This window comes from Rhopilema esculentum, chromosome 6 (assembly GCF_057945365.1).
Source record: "Rhopilema esculentum isolate cy_ngs chromosome 6, ASM5794536v1, whole genome shotgun sequence".
Lineage (NCBI taxonomy): Eukaryota > Metazoa > Cnidaria > Scyphozoa > Rhizostomeae > Rhizostomatidae > Rhopilema > Rhopilema esculentum.
Window position 1 is genome coordinate 5,025,667 of NC_142820.1, and position 20,288 is coordinate 5,045,954.

The 20,288-nt window shown below is 36.3% G+C and overlaps 1 protein-coding gene across 1 annotated transcript; it reads right to left on the reverse strand.

The window, feature by feature from the left end:
* Positions 1-1,924: 1,924 nt before the first annotated feature.
* On the reverse strand, positions 1,925-12,306 carry LOC135686347 (sodium- and chloride-dependent GABA transporter 2). Its single transcript, XM_065202556.2, has 9 exons — positions 11,915-12,306; positions 11,286-11,507; positions 10,359-10,924; positions 8,858-8,968; positions 8,216-8,455; positions 7,675-7,873; positions 7,271-7,430; positions 4,647-4,812; positions 1,925-4,263 (listed from the first exon to the last, which is right to left on the reverse strand). The coding sequence occupies exons 1-9, from the start codon at positions 11,928-11,930 to the stop codon at positions 3,976-3,978; spliced, it is 1,968 nt and encodes a 655-aa protein (XP_065058628.1). The 5' UTR covers positions 11,931-12,306; the 3' UTR covers positions 1,925-3,975.
* Positions 12,307-20,288: the final 7,982 nt, after the last annotated feature.

Below are 20,288 nucleotides of genomic sequence, written 5' to 3' on the forward strand. Positions count from 1 at the left end.
TCCGCCTCCGCATATTCCATGCACCCGCTCCATGGAGCAGATAGCGATGGAGACCCAAAGTGGGAGGGGCAGGGATGATTTCGACTAAAAAGATCAAACCTGAAGAAAATGGGTTTAGGGCACAAGACAAATATTTAATGAAATTTTCTTCAACTAAATTCAACATGAGACAAAATTTGGTCACGACGAAATTTTTTGTCATTTAAGATTTTGGAGCATTCGCATAGAAAAAACGATTACATGAGGTCAGGAATCAAATTTATGGATCCTTTTAATCAGCCCAATGTCAATTACATCGTTTTCCTCATTTATATCATCTTCATAAATATCTTTATTGTAGGCCCCATCCTCATTATCATCATCATTGTCAGTCCTTAAACTAACTACGTTTTCACCATCGTTCGTGGAAAAAATTCTAACTCAGTGCCGCCCCCCCCCCACACTTTGAAAATTGGCGTTTTATGGCTTTCAAAAGGGCGTGGGCCACTAATTTCCCTTGCCCAACTCGCCTTTAACCCCCCCCCCTACAATCTTACCACCCTGGCTACACTACTGTTCTAAATGTCTTTTGTCGCCAGTTTCAAAGATTCCACCTCCGTCTTTCTATACTCAATTGTACTATTACTTTCATTCGTTCAAAATATTTGCACTTTGCAACCCAAATTTTAAACTCTACAACAGAAAGCAAAATTTTTCCAGACCAACTTTTCTTGTTAGAGATGGTCTTAAGCTTTCCGAATCCGATAGTTACATTCAAACTTATACTTCTAATTCTACTTTGTTAATAATTTTTCATACCATAAAGATATAAAGAAGAGACTCTTTGAATGCCAGAAACATCTCTTTTGCATAAATTGAGTAAATGTACCGTTTAATTTGGTTTTCATGACATGCTGTTCTGTGTAAAAAAGCTGCCTAAGGGTTGAGCCAAATCTCGAACGGTTGCTCAAGCCCCAAGTCTCCACAAAGACAATACTTATAGGATTGAATGTAAAGTAACCTGTATGGTTTTGCCTCTTAAGATTTTCGTAATATGTTGCTATCTCTGTGTTAATTATCCACGACGAAATTTCGTCACGACGAAATTCTGAAAAGTTGTCTGAAATTTTTTTCGACGAAGTTTATCCGCCAAAAATTTACCTGACGAGATTTTTTGTTGCTAATGTGAGCTAAGCCACTTCAGACGATTGCAAAATTAAACAATTTTAGCAAAAGATTCTGTTTTGAGGCTCATTGTCTCTGTCCTTTTCGAGCCTGTGTAACTATTTGCCTGTATGCTTACCATGGTAATTCTGCAGGGTGCATCGATAGATATCCCTTCCACTTGTAATTCACTTCTAATTATGATAACATTCTTTCCTTCTTAAGATGACTTGGGCCCCGCACTCCCCCCCCCCCTTGACCATGCCACTGCAAGCAGCTCATTTCGAGAGCAATCAGCTTTATCATTAGACTTGCTGGCTCCCTGTTTCATGCCTATATATGCTCCGGCACCGCCATAAATTAACGGAATCTGCGTTCGATGGATTTGAATCTAGAAATATCGTAACATAAAACAAAACAGATTTTCTTTTACTCAAGAACAACTCTTCAGAATATCCTGGATAGAGCTAGAAACCTGGCATCCTCTCTAGGTTCATTAACAAAATTAGCTCTATGAAGTCGGGTTCCGTAGCTTTACTTAACGAGCTTCACTGTCTACGAATTACTCGTGTTTATAGAAAGAAATATTTTAATGTAATTTCGCAACTAATTATAATTTTTGATTCAGCATCGCAATTAGGTCAGTTTGCAATTTACATGTAATTTTTAGAGTCATCAAAATATACAAATATCTTTGAATAAAAAAACAAAACCTTTTCATTGATCGGCCACCAGACATAAACTAATTTTGGTTTAAGAGATGAAAAAGAGATTCTACAAATTCAAATCAAAATTACATTTATACAAATTTATTTACAACCACAGACAAATATCTTAATGGATCAAGTTTACATTGCAAGTAACACAAGTTTGTTGCTGTAGACAGAGATTTAGCACACTTTCTAATAAATAGCTAAAATCCTTCAATAACTTCAAATGGCCTAAAAAAATACTTACAATGAAGAAGCAAAAGCAATAAATAGAGGATGGCAAAATAAACCTAAAAGGAAGTTGTACCCTTGACAAGTATCCTTCTTGTTATTTTCTGTTCTTTGCTAAATCAGGAGATCCAGGGGCCGGCATACATGGAGTTGAGAGGTTTTAGGGAGGGGCGCAACGAGCAAATTACAACTGGACAACGCATTTGTGATAAAGGAGAGAGGGAGAGGAGATTGATTGATTGATGGTGAGACATTTTCAGGGCAGCGATCTGAGTTACATCTATTAGTACACTGGTCACTCTTATACGAAACAGGGAAAACATAGAAAAAAAATTTAAGCCAATAGTATTAAGACTAAGCTAATACAGTCAAGGTTAAAGACTTCTTTCTGAAGTAATGTTGGAGATGAAATGCAAGCTTGGATGTACATTCTGCAGTACAACTCACGTACAGTAACGTCACAGTTCTTAGAAATTGGCACGAGCTAAGGGTGCAAGATCAGGGAAAAGGGATACTAAAATTTCCATTTCAAAAAGATCTTGCCAGGTTGGTTTGTGGCCAATGGATCAAACCTATGAGCTGGAAGTAGCTTCAGCGTTCTCTAAAAGACGTCCCACTGAAAACACTTAAGTGTTCCTTCTTACTTCAGTAAAGTCATCACAGTCTATTTCTGAAAAACATATAAAGCAACTATATACAAATATTTACAATTTACTATAAACTATGATTTGAAAAACCAGCTTGACGCTAGCAACTGGTTTGTTCATAAACAATATCTAAGAACAAGAAAGCATCAAAGTCAAAACTATAATTTATTTACAGTAAACTCACACAATGGTACTTTCAACACTAATTTTGCGACAATAAAGTTAGGCATTCAAATTGCAACTAACAAAGTTTTCTAGGGATGAGCCCCATAACGATAAGTTAAGTTAATGGTGCTGTTGCTGTTCCTTAAAATAGCAAAGTGATTTTGCATTCGTTACATCAAACGGCTTTATCTTGCATAAGATCAACATTAATCTCAAGACGAACTTTCTATAGACTTCGCGTTTTAGAACCTAGTATTTTCGTCACAAATGAACACGATTTTGAAAACGTGTACTTCTGATCAAATTGCTGAGCATCTAGGTATTACTTGCATGTCAACAAACTTCCAAATCTCTTTCAAATAGGACCCTTGCAAACCGAAAACAGCGATCCAGAATTGAGAAAACCAGCACTTATATCCAAACTCTTGTTTTAGTCCTGGGTTTGACAATAATTTAAGAGTAAGACAACAATGTAATTCTAACAAATCCATTATCTACAAAGCTGTGCAGCGTCCAAGAAAAACCAGGGCATAAGCCTAACAACCAAATTATTTGGGCAGAGCCAAACTTTGATATGGGAAAGAAATCTCGTACGTTTGGCAACGCTCACAAGGAACAGCAAAAACAATTTGAATAAAGTTTAAGAATTAAATATTAAATTAAGGACGCAAAGAAACATTTAAACGGGCTGCAGGCCTGCTGCAAAACGAAAACAACGAAAATTTAAAGGTTAGCTAAATGGGATAATGCATTTGAACTGAATGGGAATCAATTCCATGAAGCAGAGGACAAATATCATTTTGCATACATTTTTTCTTCCAAAGTGTAGTATTTTTATGCGCATATTTTTATACAATCAAAAGATGATCCAAAAAAGCGCTCAAATCAAAAAGCTTTATAACAATAGTGCAAAATCAAGCGACTAGAAAACACGAGGTATTGAAATCCCAAACCAAAGATGGCCTTAGCAAGGTCCTCTGAATCAAAGAAAGTATTTCCCAGTGACAAAATTCCTAGCGCTTTGGCGACATAAATATATATAAATAAATTTTAAATTTAACTTTTGCATTGAGTGACGTTTATATGGCCTCTGGATCGGAAGGCAAAGCAGGGTCATACATCATATCTTTGTGGTTATGTCGTTTCTTCCAGGATGATGGATCCGGCATGTAGTTTGCAATGCCACTGCAGAAGCGGGCCTTGAATCCTTGCTTGAAGTTGCTAGGCCAGTATTTGATGGCGTAATAGGGAATAGGCAGGCAGCTTGCACATACAAGAACGACAGCAAGGCACTGTGCCCAAATGGGGTAAGGGAATTTCGCAACCCAGTCGTCTGAGCCAGGATGCCGGGACCTGTCAGCTGGGTCCTAAAAAGGTACTTGCTTTTTAGAAATATAAATACTAGACAAGCATGAATTCTGGTAAGCATGAATCAAAGACAGTCTGCGTCTACGACTAAATTTGTAAACATATCGCACAACGATAAAAATATGCTGAGCAGTTTCTTCTATCAAAAAATGGAAAGGAACAGGGAAAATCGATGGTCTATGATGAAAATAAAATGTATCTTCTGGGTGATTATTTAAAGAACACCTTCTCTTACGCCCCTCTGTGATGAAAATTATAATGTTACGGATAACAGCAACTCAATTCTAATTCGGTTCCAAAGTTTTGATAGTTCTGAAAGTAATGTTCTGATACATGTTGTGTTTTCCAGAGCTCCCTAAGAGAAAACAAGAACGCGTCTCACCTGTTTACAGCCCACGTAGGCCGAATAAGATGGTTTCTTTGATACTTGTTCCACGATTGTCCATATCAAAATGACAATCAAAGCCAGCGGTGAGAGGTACTTCCAGCAGAACATCCAGAAGGTCCATGGGCGTTTGCCAGTCATGAATTCGATGTCATCAGCAAATCTGCAAAAAGATATCAGAGTAACAAATAGCAATAGCAAGAAATTGATATCAATCATACAGAAACTACATACGAGCGTTAATAAGAAATATGTTCAAATGCTGTTGGCATGTAATTTCAAACTGATAATTTGAAGCTGTAGGCCGTACATCATCCTGAATAAAGCAATTTCCCAAAACAAATGGTTAGATGGGCGTTAGATACGTTCAATTTAAGGACTCTATACTTTCAGTTAGTCCACTGCGTTTCTTATTCATTTGGGTAGCATTTGACTTTACTGCAGTGACGGAGGGGGGGGGGAGGGGGGCGAGGGTCTTTTGTTCTAAAACAATGGGAAAATGTGACATCATCTTATCAAAACAATAGGCTTCCCCCAATATTAAACCAAGTGTCCGTCCTTGCCCCACAGCATTTTTACCCCTTCTATCATTATTAATAAATCATCTATAATTATTTGGAGTATTTCAAAGCAGAAAAAGGCACATATTCACATTAAAATTGTTTGACCTTATTTGCTAATTTACAAACTTATGCAGACTGGTCACCGGTTTCAACTGTGAACGCTCACTTATTCCCATTCCCAGTCCATTTAATGCAACCTTGTGTTTTTATCTTGATACATAGTCTATCGTATAATATCGTTCGACAGTTTGCAGTTATTGTATCAAGCACGGAATAAGTATAGGGTTGTGGAGGAGGCAAAACACTAGGAGAGAAACCAGGCTTTCTTTCGTCTATTTCTGTTGTCCTCTGCACCTCTCTTCTCTATTATCTCCTTAATACCTTCTTTGCATAAGCTACTAGTCTATAGAGGACGCAACCCTTTGTCTTTTTTTGCAAATGACGCAAAGCTGGCTGAAAACCGTATTTATTATAGACTCCCGAAATAAAAAACCTTTCATCTTTTGTTTTGAATAAATTTTTAATGAATGGCAAACATAATCTCATTTGGTTTTACGTGCATTTGAAGAAAGAGAGAAAATTCCTCTCCTATGTGGCATGTCGCAATATATTTATTCCGTGCCTACCAGCATTTAGGAGAATAACCCAGACACGAGCAAAAAGGCTTAAAATTTATATAGAATGGAATGGCTGTCAAAACGTCTTATAACCTTTCTGTAAAGACACACATTCTGTAAAGGCTCAAAGGACTAGAAGAAAAATTTCTGTAAACAATTATTGAGCCAAAGTTTCGAGAGATAAATTCTTTTGGCATCGAATAGAGCCTAGAGCCTTGGGGTTAAAACTGAGGTTGGCTAAATCTTGAATTGATGAGCATAGTCATGAAATCTATAGCAGTATTGTCATTATGTCACGATGTGAGCGGAGTACTGGCTCAAAATGATCACAGCGGCATAAGAACATTTGGTCATAAAAACTTTGGAAGCATGCTTCCTGTTTGAAGCATGTTCAGACAATCACTAGCAAGATACCGCTGTCAAACTTCTTAACTCCTGGCTTAATCTTAATTTCTTTACGTATAAAAAAAAATTGTTGACTAAGACTTGGTCATCGTGAGACAGCACTTTGACAGGCTTGAAATGACCTTTCTACAATATCATTGTCTTTAGGATTGAACATCCCGCAATCGGTAAATTGTATGATTTAAGTGGGTGGCCTTAAACTTTGTAATTAACGCGGTCTTCCCCTCACTTTCTTTGACATCCATTGATAATACCATATCCGTGATAGCATGACTAATATTGCATATCACAGGACATTCCCATTACTTTTGCTTAGACCTCCATTCACCCGAGTCATGCTTACTCCATTTCTATTATCATCACCATTTATGCAGACTCAGCACTTTTATTTTATGCATAAATGTATGAAGTAATTGATCAAAAATCATACACCAGTCAGACCCTTCCCAGACTTAGTGTTCTCCACATACTTTAATAGAAACTGCAATATTGGAAACAACATATAATCAATGGATAAAGATTCTACTGAATGCTCCAAAATAATGTAACCAAAAACATTTAGTTATCAATCATTTACAATATATCTTCCTGAAAAATGTGGGATTCTCCCCACAAACCCCTGTCTAGCAATTAGCAATGATGCCTGTCATAAAAAGCGGACTGGCTTTCCTAGACAACACACTTCTATTTTATATGTCTAGTGTGATCAGACAGCTCATCTGGATATAGCAGCAGCAGACATAGATCTGACAAGTGGCTGCATGATCCCATAGGAACAAAAGTAACCATTTAAACCAGCTTATATACCCAGCTTGTTCAAGAACCTACTGAGAAAGTTACATTTTGAAAAGACTGGGCCTCACAACATCACAGCAAAAGTTGCAGGTATGAAGCCTGATTCAAAAATTTTCCATTACAACAAGACTGATGACATTTCTTCAGAACAAGAGATCAAGTTGAGAGAAAAATTGTATAGGAGAACCTGATAAGATGCATTTGGTAAAACAAGAAGAAAAAAAATTAAAAAAAGACTCACTTGTCTGCACCATAAATCCAGCCAATAGCAAGTGCCTGACATAATGTGATCACCAGCAATGGTATTGTAACAGAATACTCATCAAAAATTTGAAAAATGTAATAGCCAGGGCCAGTCACCATCGACAAACCAACAAAGAACATGGCAGTGATGCAGATACCTACAAGAAGACACCAATAGTAATTCTAATGTTTTTATGAAATAGTCATATCTAAAGTTTCTGTGTCTTTTTAGCTTTCATCCATAAATGGTGGAAGCTAGAACACTAATTGCTATGCTTGTAGTTTGATAATTTGATCTTCAAAAGCTAAAAGTGTCTTAAGCTGAAACTCATTTTTCTGTCCTTGTGATGAAAATTTCAGGTAGCAAGAGGAATTATTTTTTTTCAAAGTATGATTACATACCAATAAACAAAGGTTTCTTCATCTTGACAATTTTCATCTCAAAGAAGGGTGCCACTGCAGCTTCAAGTGTGCCAAATTCTGAATCAATTCCAAGTAATATAAGCATAAAAAAGAAGAGTATGGCCCACAATGGTGACACATCCATGAGCAATATTGCATCTGAAATTGTCACAAAAGCAAGCCCAGGGCCAGAGCCAACCTGAAAAACATAGAAATGTGATATCAAAATACCTTGCAACACATCATGCATTTCTGCAGCTTTAATGACAAGCTAATTGTATATATGGCTAAGTTGTACAGGTTTTTGTAAACTTGGAACTAGAAAAGCTTCTGGGTCTTTAAAGGTGTTGCCATTTTGAATATAGCAGAAATAGCAAGGCTTTGCACAGCCATGGGACAAACACTTAGAGCAAAAAGGAGAATATATATACTTTAAAAAACAACTATACATAATGAAGAGCCGGTATTGGGTAGCATTCTTGATGTAAAGCTTGTAATCTAGATTAGATACACATCATCTAGTATCGTTTGTTCATGTTACCTTTTCAACAGGTATTCCTGTGAGATAGTGCCTATGGCCAAGAATGGAGAAGATGACTACACCCCCCAAAACAGCGGTCAGACAGTCGCTGATGACAACAATATAGGCATCTCTCATCATGTTATTGTGCACAGGGTTGTAACTTGCAAATGCAATCAAAGCACCAAAACCAAGACTCAGAGAAAAGAAGATCTGGGTAGCTGCATCCATCCAAATCTGTGCTTCAAGAAGTCTTGACCACTGAAAAAAGATAATGGCAGAAAAATGAACTGGAGTTGATATCACAAAAAACATGGATCCGAATGCTATTGATTAAAAAACCAAATGGGAAGCAGATGAACGATAAGAAGAGATGTGATAATCGTTGCAAAAGAGACAGAAACTTATTCAATTATACTTATTTTTGAAAATGACCTTCCAGCATCAAGACATAACATTAATTGGCATAAACAGTAAAAATAAGGACAAACTAAATACAAATGATTCAATATTCTGGAAAAAAATATTGTAAATGGTTGCTGTTTTCATGATACCCATATGTCATACATGATGTCATACAATTAAATTAAGGTCACGAAAAGGTTAAATCATCAAATACTAGTGACACGTTTTAGCAAATAAGAGATTCTTGATTAAACTTACGTCTGGTGTAAAAAACACTTTGATACCATGGAGTGCACCAGGAAGAGTAACACCTCTGAAGAACATGATGAACAACACAAGGTATGGAAATACTGCAGTGAAGTAAACAACCTATAAAAGCAAATAAAAAAGAAAACACTTTAATTATTTTTAAAAATAAAAGATAAAAAAATACATAATGTACCAGACAAGGCAAGCAATTATGTTAGACTTTTTGAGCATATAAACTTATTCTAATCTAATTAATGAAATTTTGAAAGAGAGATGATGAAAAAAGAGTTAAAAAATCTGAAAACATTGTCCCATTTTTCCAAATAATTTTCTTAACATTGTATTTACAACAAATATTTATATAGGGTAGTACATAATTTAGCATCACAAATCAAGAATCAAAGTAATAGTTTGTACTTCCAAAAAAAAAGTTGTCTATATAAGTTCAATTCCATTTTCTTATTCTCAAAATAATAATTATTATACAAATGGGGAGAGAAAGTAGAATTGAAGGAGCTTAATTATGCTTAAACATTTCCAGGAGCACCTGTTCTAGATGGTATTTTATTCAGAAACACAACAGCTAGGACATTGTTTATATACAAAAACAGCTGAATGGCTTGTTCTGAACAAATCAATTAGCCCAACATAGGTAAAAAAGGGAATTAACATAGTAAGCCTAGAGATTCATGCCATACTTGAAACATATAATTATATTTAGTTACTGAGATATATGGATGCAATTATCACATTTAGAATGGAGTTAGTCATCTAATTATTAATTTAAACTGAAAAAAGAGGAAAGATGTTTTGAATTACTTAAACATAAACAAGTAAATTTCAAATAAATAAATTATGACTTAAGACGGTGAGAAAACTCTTGTGCTGTGGCTGTGCAAAAAGCCACAGAAAGGTCAAGATGCATAAATTCTTGCATCAAAGATGAAATAGGATTATCAGATGTCTCTCATATGAGAGGATAAACACTACTTTCCAAAGGCAGTTTGAAGATCACATGCTTTGGAGCATCACACATGCTCATTCAAGTACAATCCACTTGCTTAGAAACAGGAAAACTCTGGACTAATCCAAGATGTCAAGCTGAAATTCTTTCTTTCAAAAGGCTTATATATAACAAAAGTATTAATCATAACACTGGTGGCAGAACATGCTAACAATAGGCTGGCAAAGCTATTTTTACAACTCTTCCACATAACTTGAATTTAATTTATTCAGTGCAATAAAATTATTTTCAGTATGAAAGAAGCTACCTGTTTTCTATTTTTCTAGGTGAAACAAAACACTTGCCTTAGAACGATGGAATCATATAATTACCATTTGTGAAAGAAAATTATATATCATAGCAAGGAGACAGGAATCTGAAAGAGTCCTCAAAAACATATCTGAGAAACTTTCAAACATTTTTAAATAACTGACAGGCTTTTAGCTCTTTCTGAATTTCTCTTGTAAATGGATTTTATAGACGATATAATTTGGATTGATAAGTTACCTTTCCACTCGTTTTGACTCCTTTCATGATGCAGAAGAACACAGCAACCCAAGCAAAAACAAGACAACCAACCAGATGGCCTACCATTCCAGAACCAACATCTTCAAACCCTGATGAAACCTGCAATGCTTTATTGTACCAGTACCACTGTGGAGTATCTTGAATACAGCAATCAGGGAAGTCTTTGATCTGTTTTTTTAATGCCAAAGTTTCATTGTTGTATAATGCACGGCTGAAGTTTCCAATTTGTGTCACATTGGAGGCTAACACGTCTTTTAAAGTCTTATATTCATTGTAGCGAGGACAAATATCCTTTTGCCAAGGAAGTTTTTTTGTAAATGATATGAAGAAGTAATAGGAACACCATGTTATAACAATGATGTAATAAATACACAACATGAAGGACACTACAATGCAGCCAACTCCAATGCCTGATAAGGATGGATGAATGTCATGCCATGCTGTCAAGGCAACTTTGCGAAATCGCTGTCCCATACCAAGTTCAATAAAGAAGAGTGGAAGGCCTTCAATCACCATGAAAATGAAAAACGGAACAAGGAAAGCTCCTGTAAATGGAAAGGGACACGTGTTTTAAATTAAAAAATCAATTTATTTACATTATTACTTTCCAATTGAAAAATTTTTCAATAACAGAAAGAAGACAAGACCAAAGAGCTTATTTGTTTTTTCTAAAGATCGCGATTTCAAGGATCGGTGGGAATGTTATTATAAAGGAGGAAGTTTCAGACCATCTAATTGAGAAACTTCCTCACGTTGCTCTCCAAACAATCCCTGTATTGTGGCACATTTTGGCGCATTTGTTTTTAAAACAATGATTAATTGATATCCAAGCGCGGGAAAAGCCACATGCTCCAGGGTTTTCACGCATGAAAAATGAAGAAAACAGTCGAAATTTAAAAAACTAACCTCCTCCATTTTTCTGGCAAAGGTAAGGAAACCTCCATATATTTCCGAGACCAACAGCAAGGCCTATCGTGGCCAACATGAATTCAGCCTTGTTTCCCCACGCATCCCTTTTTTCGACATTTTCGGGGCTTTCTGCTTTTTTATCCAAGTCTGTAAGAGCTCTCCTTGAATTGGCTGAAGTTACTTCCAGCTCAATATCATCATCCCTAAGCCTGACAGTGACTGTAAAACAAAAACATTGCATATTCTCATAGAATACAAGTCGGTAACACGCCTGATGACATTTCTGGCATGGTTAACACTCACATATCTGAAAACTGAGATACACTTTTAGACGTTTTCAGAGCTCAAATTTATTAAAACAGACGCTTATTTTCTGTTATACACTACCTATACTCGAACTAAGTGTTTTAGGGCAAAAAGCTTGTATTCAGCAGCAAAGAGGTGTGACCTGGATCGATGATTTCTATCCAGATACAAATACGTGGGGTCTATCTAACATCACAGTCTTTCGAGTTTTGATAAATTATAAGAAAAACATTTTTGTTTCACGAAGATTTCATTACTACCTGCTGTTAGGCCAAAAATTCTCGTAACAACAGAACGAAAATAAAAGTTAATTTTCATACCTTCTGATTTCGCCATTACTTTAGTTTGTGAATCCTTTGAAGCAGCTCACCAAAAATAAGCAAAGCTTAACAAAAAATGCTCAAAGTCGTTAATGAAGATTGAATGATCGAGAGTTTTTCTTTTCCGACAAAATGCAAACACGACAGGTCGGTGAAAGAGTGTTGTGGATACAGCCGCCAACCTTGCAACCACGTTTTGCCACAACCCGTCTCGACTGACGGAGAAATTCGTAGACCGTATCTAATCGATACCGAGTTGCAGACAATAAGAAAACTTCGCTGTTTATAACCCTCAGCGTTGAACAACCATAGGATCACCGCCTGTGCCTTCCTTCCTCTGACTTCTTCAATGTTTTTTCTGTCGTCACTTCGCTGCGCGCTTGGATTTGTACTACACTTGGCAGGTATTTACGTCACGTGACCCAACCTCAATGGAAAATCCATTGACGTGTATGGAAGTGATTAACGGTTTCTAGGAGGAAACTTTTAACAGGAAATTTGTTAGCGAAAGTTTGTGTGATGGACAGCAAAAAGTCGTTATTGATTACAAATTAAGATATTTATTGTACCCATCATAACACCGAAATCTAATTCATTAGCAACAGACAAATCTAATTCAATAGAGAAATTGGGAAGCTCAACTGAAAATGATCAAATATGGGCCAATATGATTCTCAAATTTAAACCACGATTAAGAAATTTTTCATGGAACTTTTTCAAACAGTGGTGGAAATTCATTTTCAGGTGGGGAGGGGGCAATGTCCACATAAGAACCCAGTGGCACTCCTCCTCCCCCCCCCACAATCCCAGCTACTGATTTCAAAGTCCTGAAACGGGAATTTCTAAAAAGATTATTTTATGATCATTTTATCCACATATTCCATTCGTTTTAGAAATCTTTTTTACCGCTGTCTGAAACCGTCGAAAAGTGTCAGAAAGTGCTCAGAACTTTGTAAAAAACATAACTATTTAAAGGAAAGTAAAACGAGAAAGAATAAATCCGAAAATTTACTCGGTGAAGCATTTCTGCTATTTGGAAAGGTCTTGAAACTGGCTGCGGGAAGATGAGCAATTTCAGCAGCTTCTACGGATAAAAAACCTAAAACTTTTTACCAATAGCCGAATGTTGTTTAGAAAATGTGACCTAGGATTTGTCTTTGCACTGTAGGTATTTATTGCAAGCACTGATTTTAAGTTCACAATAAAAATGCAAGGCGACCAGAATTAAACAGACAATATGCAGAAAAAAATAGGCCATTTCATCAATTATTGAGGATTTACAGTTTCCTGAGTTTCCCTTAGTACACTCGCGCTTTTCCAGTGGTTCAATGTCATAAGAATTCGACAAAAAGCTTTGTTAGGAATGGGATACCTCTAGCAATTTTTCGTCAGTCACTGGGATTTCAAAATTCCTTGTGTCGTGCTTTTTTAAAATAGCTTATTTGGCAAAAATTCTCCGTTTTCGAGCAGAGGTTATTTCTTTAAAAAACACAGAATTCTTATTTATTAAAAGATACTGAATTTTTATCTAGAATTCATTGTTTTAATCTGATATTAGGGCATTGGATAAAAATACATCTATAATAAGTCATTCAGTGAAATTTTTGAAATGCCGGCCAATTTAAAGCCTGAAATAACCTGCTGCCCCGAAAAACAGGATATATTCTAGGCTAAAACAAGTATCGTTTCTACACCTGTCTTTCCTCAGAATGAATAACCATATCGATTGTTAGTATGAGTCATTTATAACTTTCTCCAATTCATTCAGGCAATAGAAAATTCCATTGATGATTTCATGTATTTCATTGATCCACCCTAATTAGGCCATAAATATTTAATCCCCTCGCCATTCACGTGAGAACGACAAGCCACTTCCTCGACAAATGCAGAGTGACTGTGGTTGGCTATCACTACTTACTGCTCTTGGGCAACATTTTAATGACCCACATTTAAAGTTTGACGCCTTGTAGCAGTAGAATGTTTAGTTTACAATACTTTTGATTTGTTGCTTTGAATATTAATTTGGATGTCGCAACAGTGTACTGATTATTCTCCAAACCACAATATTATATTTTTGTGGCATATACGTCTCTTTTCATTTTATATTGATGTGCTTTGTACTGACGATCTTGGATCTTAAATATTTATTAGAAGCACTTATTTGGCATCATTTCTTAGTATGAACTTGAATTGTAAGGCCGAGAATATACACGAAATGAATGAATGAAATGGAAATAAAATTAGATTAATATTCTCCCACTGAAAAACTTATGAAGCCGAAGTAAGAGCATCATTTCAATAATCTCTACAACCCAATTGGTATAAACGTTACGCATTTATTCAGGGACGGATTTAACGCGGGGTGTAGGGGGTGCAACACCCCCCCCCCCTAATATTTCTGTGTCTGTCGGTAAACATTGTTTCATTCGGTAAAAATCATTTGTTGGTAGTCCGTAGTTGCAAAATAACGCCAAGATTTCACTTTATTTTTTTCTTAGCAGCATTTATCTTCTTATCAGTAGCGTAGCGGGGAGGGGGTGGGATGAATATTCTGAACTGTATTAATTTCAAGGGCGTCGTCGCAAAAAAATTCTGCTCGATTTGCTCGCAAGAGACCCTCCTCAATATCTGCACAGAATGTTCAAAACTTTCCCCTCGTTTTGGGGTTTGTATAGAAAAGTCCTTCACGTTCTTGACATTCCCGATAAAATAGAAACTAAAATGCTATTAAAAGCAATCCAATCCTTAAAAAAACTGGATTCTCGTGGATTTTGCTCCAAGGGGAACGGATTTGGTTGATAATATAATATTTTTAGATATTTGATAACAACTTTGGAAAATCACTTTTTACACGTAGTGCTTCCTCGCCTTACACAATTCAGGACATAGACGTTAGTGGAATGGTGAAGGAAATAGACAGTTGTGAAATATGGTCAGCCACAAAATGCTACATATGACATTGTCAAAAGGGAAATTGCCACGTAAAATGCCATAGCTTTTCCAAACGCATTTACAAGACGGGTGTTTTCCCAAAAATCTTGGGGGTCTGCTCAGCAAATATTTTCTCCTCTTTGCCCCATCAATCTTTCAACCCTAGCTATGCCACTATTTTTCGTCGTCTTTACCTTAAAATTGAAAACAAAATTTAAAAAATGGACATTTCCATCATTTACCAGTCACCTGAAGGGTGTGGCCCCAAAAAATTAGTGTCTAACATCCCCCCCCAATCATTGTTGCTTAAATCCGCTCCTGCATTTATTCATAAATTAATCCAAAAACCATGTACTGTAAAACTAACTCTTTAACCCATTCGTTCTCCTGTTCATTAATTACCCCCCCCCCCCTACTTTTCTGAAAATATGGTCTACATATTTCTTCTATAAAAATGGATTAAGAAACGGTGGGTAGGAGTAGATCAAATTTCCTAAGGAAAGTTAACTTGGTATAAATCGTTGAAAAGAGGCAAAAGGGGCGTGGTCCCACTGGCCGCGCCCATTACCCTCCCACTCTGTAATAGCTGGCGCCGCCACTGCCGATACGGAATATGTATTTACAACGCCTTCTGCAAGTCAGAGCATCACCCTTGTTCCATATTGCTATATTTGTGAGGACTATTTCAGGTTTACAATGGAGTTGAGTTTTTGAGCCCTTGATTTTGTACAAGATGGGAAAAGGAAAGCCGAAGACCTGTCGGGCACCTGGCTTACATATCTACCAACCGTAGCATGTAATGAAAAAAATTTCAAATTACGTGGTTAGCACCTGTTTAAGGATAAGGGCCTAAAACATTACAACCTGGTAACTGATTGTTCATGGCCACTAATTGCGTAAAGCCATTATTGGTGGCTATTCTGTGGTGCATGGTGGCCTTGCCATGGCATCTCACGCACCAATACTACATACGGCCTCGTTTTACACCATTATTTTAGAATTTACTGAGAAATGAAGTTTAAAAAATTGTAAGCGATTTGACCGCAAAAACGTCCCGGACGAAACCTTACCCCCTATTCGTCAATCATGGTCAAATCCCTTAAAAAGTTTTGTAAATATTAGTACCTACATGTTTGTCTGAAAATCAGGATTCTTTGCAACTTTATTTTGTAGCTCATGTTTAAACTCTTTGTGGCACAGTCCATCCTTATGAGGGCTCCTTTTTTGTAGAATCCACAAACTTTGCGAGACTGGTTTGCTTGGAAATTTGCAAAAAGATTTTCCTTGCTTTTTTGCCACGAAAAAAATTGCAATAACATACCAGATTTCAAGATGCCTATACTTCAGAAACTATCTTTGATTCTAACAATCCTTCTGTGATTTTTCAATAGATCTGAAGGGTCAAGGGATTCCATATATCTTGGACATCACTTTTACTCAGCATCCAAATAACAGAGTTTAGAGTCGTTGAGTTTTAAAAAAGTTCTTCTGTTGACATTTTTGAGATTGTTTGTTAAACCGTGTTTTATCTATTTCTCTTCTTTATTTCTTTGCTCTTTGTTTAATATAAAAAATTTGATTACTCGTTGCATTAAAAAATTTACTCTAAAGCGTTACAAAACATTGCCTATTTCATGTCAAAATGGACTTGAATCTATGGGGTATAGTGATAAAAGAAAGTTTGAAAATATTGTCTCAGTTTTTTCTCTAGTCTAAATCTATTTTAGATGCAGTTTTTGGCCACCCCTAGTAAACCATCTATTTTGAAAATTGTTTTTGGTGGCCTTTACTAAACTCTCAACTATTTCAACATTTTGCCCCCTCTCCAATATCAAAATAGGTTTTGACGGCCTTGAGTTTAACATACATGTTATTTTCTTTTAAACATATGTTTTTGCGAACAGCTGGCGACTGATTTGAAAATGATTGAGGATACTGCAATGATTGAAAAGAATATTTAAAGAATGTTCTTACAGACGAGCATCATGTGAGTCCTAAGAAGTTAAAACCATAACAAGCTTTGCAGGAATTTGCTTTGAATAGATTTGTACGATAAGGAAAGCTAAAACGAAACTAAGCAGGGAAAATCCATCGCATGCTTAAGAAAGTTGATTCCCATGCTCAATGAAACAGTTTTTCATGAATGAAAGAGAAACAAAAAGCTTTATTTGAACCAAAATGGCAAGCCCATCGTGAGAAAATGGTGGTGATCCGCATGCTGCTTGACAACGTTAGCTGTTATATTTTTTATTTGAATGATGGAAGGAAATCTTCCGACTTGGCAGCATTGACGATGGAAGTTATTTAGGCCAATACAGCTGTAAAACAAGCACATGACTACAGAAAGCGAAAATTCGCATCCAAAAGCAAATGTTTCAATTCCATTCAATAAAAATGTTCAAGGTATAATTACAAAAAAACGGTTAAAACAAAGAAAATGACAACAAACATCAGCTTAGGACAAATGAAAAGAACTTGCAGAAGCTATCTTGCTCGAAACAAAAATGTGGCTAAAAGGCACTGCCAGCGCGTCCAAACTATTTGCACCTGCATAAAGTCGAAACAGGTTAAACTGGGTCCCTTGAGGTGGCTCGAGGCTTTTCCAGGAAAACAATAGGTTTATAAGATATCCCAAGTGTGGCAAGGAAAAAAATTTCAAGCTTTTTGAAAAATATTTGTCATAAGTCTATGCTCTTTTTGTCAACTTTAACAAGTTGGCCATGCAGATCAAGGTAAAATTTGTAAAAGCATTGCTTTTTTAGATTACGATCTCAAAGTGAAAATGGAGATGCTAACTTTTTAAGAGAAGCTAAGAATGTTACTTGTGGTAGACCAGTATACAGGAAGTGGCTCCAAAGAGACTTCGGTGAGATGACAGAAATAAGACTTGACTGAGGGAGAGAACGAAGAATGGAGTGAGGGAGAAAACAAATTTTTAATTCATTGTGAATGGGGATGCAAATACTTTTCACCCCAACATTTAGAGATTACTTTTTACACGAACCAGATGATTTCTGAAGACACTTGATGCTGTTTGGATATTTTGAGCTTCTAGTTGCTATAAAAATTGTTACTTAAAAAATTCATCTTTAAACAATTACAAACTATATACTGTTTCTAATACAACCGAATATCAATTAGGCAGGACATTTTTAGTAGCATCAGTTATTTTGCTGATAGAATCGGCCATGTTTCATTATAATAAGAGCAATTTTGCGTTGCTTCTTTCGGCGAATCGAGCCTAGATGTTCTTATGAAAAAAGGAGTGTACACTGAATCAGATCTTATTTATAGCAATACAGATCTCATTGATACCGCAACAGCGCTGTTCGTGCAGCCTCGCTTTTGTGTATCTCGTTTGCATATTTCCTCCACTCCATTCATCTGCTCTATCAGCTTGTTTGTGCATACCTTTTGCGTCAACTTGAATTGCTTGGCAACATTGCGTTCTTAGGCAGTAACACCTGTGACTGAATACACCCACTCTTTACTATGATTATATTTTAAGACCGCTCCTGTTCTTTGACTCAGCTTATACACATGTACATAGACCTATTCATATTCTAGCTGGCATTTCCTCTCAAAATGAGACGTTTTGGACGGGGACCTGCCATTTTATTTAAAAATTTGGACTCAATATTCCGCCCATGTCTGAAAAAATGTCGCCCATAATTCCACAAGGCAAATAACATCTTTAAAACACAACAAAATCATCCAAAAATGTTTGTATGTCCTTTGCCCCTATATCTCAAATATACACATATTTCATACTTTCATTTCTAACCCGACATTAATATTTTAATGCAAAAAGTCTCTCTTAATAATTTTGCAATATTTTCTGAAACCATAACTCTGCATGTTTCTTCAAATGGTACCTATAATTCCGCACACATTTCAAATACTGATACTGATGATTCTGCACTTTTAAGAAAAAGGTGCCACTAAATAATGGCACGTCCCCGTAACCCAGTACCAATTAAGGAACCCACCCCCCCAGAAATCACCGTTATACCACTATAAATCACCCACCAGGCACCGCGAAGCGTTGAGAAAAGTGGGGGGTCTAAAAAGTGGGTGGGGGCTAAAACCGTATAAAAATAGGCTTTTCTGGTAGTTTGATACTTAATATTTGGCTAAAGCCCCCCCTACTCCGCGGTGCCGGCCCACTGACGATTAGAAAATATACACTTGAGAAAACTATATTTGAGTTTGTTTCTTGATTCTTGCTGACTGTTGAGCTCGATACCTGCGAGGTGCTCCCACAATATCCGCATTCCAAAAGGGCTGGAATACACTAGGCGGTGATATGCACCCAATCTCTGTTGTACATTTGATGAAACTCCCCATGTTCCACAGTTGTAGAGCAGCACTGATTTAACTAATGCTCTATATATCTTGAATTTCTTCTCAAGCTTTACTTTATCTTTCTTTAGATATATTCCATTGATCTTGTTCATTGATGCTGTGGCCAAATGCTTTCTTCAACTGATATCTTCCATATCTCCTAATAATGAACCCACTTTCTTTGCACTTCTCCATTCTTCTTCCTTATTTGTACTGTACTGTATTGTATTGTAATGTATTGTGCTGTGTTGTTCTGTATTGTGTATTTATAGTGTATTTATAGTGTATTATGCAAAGTTTTGGAATATTTGTAATGTTGGGTGTGGAGGCAACTCGATAACGTTCTATTAATTTCCTTCATCTCAACAATGATCAACTTGAGTCTTGTATTTGTTTTTACTATGATGAAAAAGAATTCCCGCATGTATTGAGCCTAGTTTACAAAATGGATTAACCCGGGCGTAAAATTCACATTTGATTGGAAGAAAGAGTGGGGTCACAGTGACGTAAAAGATAAATCTTGAAGGATATTGGAATAGTTACTGGTCTTCGATGACGTATGGCTTCGGTTTCATGCTTCGTCTAAATGACGTCATTGCATTGAAAGTTGGGTATCGGGTATGGAGACAAAGATACTCAGCAACGTTTTTCTTTTCGATAAAAAAAGAGTATCATCAAGCTTCACTCGCATTTTAGCTCTTGAAGAGAAATCCACCCAAACTATGAACAAAATGGTAATTTCAGTGAGTCATTCCCAAGAAAAATGGTACAAAGTATCATTCTGTCACATTAATGGGACACAAATAGAGCTTGAAAAAAGTGCTCAAAATTTGAAGATATTCCAGAATGTAGAGGCAAGAGCTATGGTTTTCCAGAATCAGAAAAGAAAGTTGTAGTAAAAGTAATAGTAAGCTTACTATATCTCCAGTTCGGAGCAATTACTGTTATACCCAGGTGCATTGGGAGAAGTAGCATAGGTAGTTTTGTAATCTTTATTTTAGAAATGTTTCCACGTATTTTAGTATGATACGCAACACATTTAGATTACATTTTGTCATTTTTGTGAAACCTGGTAAATTGTCATTCAAAACACAGATCC

Excerpts from the sequence above, each read along its gene's own strand:
- LOC135686347 (XM_065202556.2), bottom strand. Across the intron at positions 8,969-10,358 it reads GAGTCAAAACGAGTGGAAAG|GTTGTTTACTTCACTGCAGT; the intron begins GTAACTTATCAA and ends TTGCTTTTATAG. Across the intron at positions 4,813-7,270 it reads TGGATTTATGGTGCAGACAA|ATTTGCTGATGACATCGAAT; the intron begins GTGAGTCTTTTT and ends ATCTTTTTGCAG.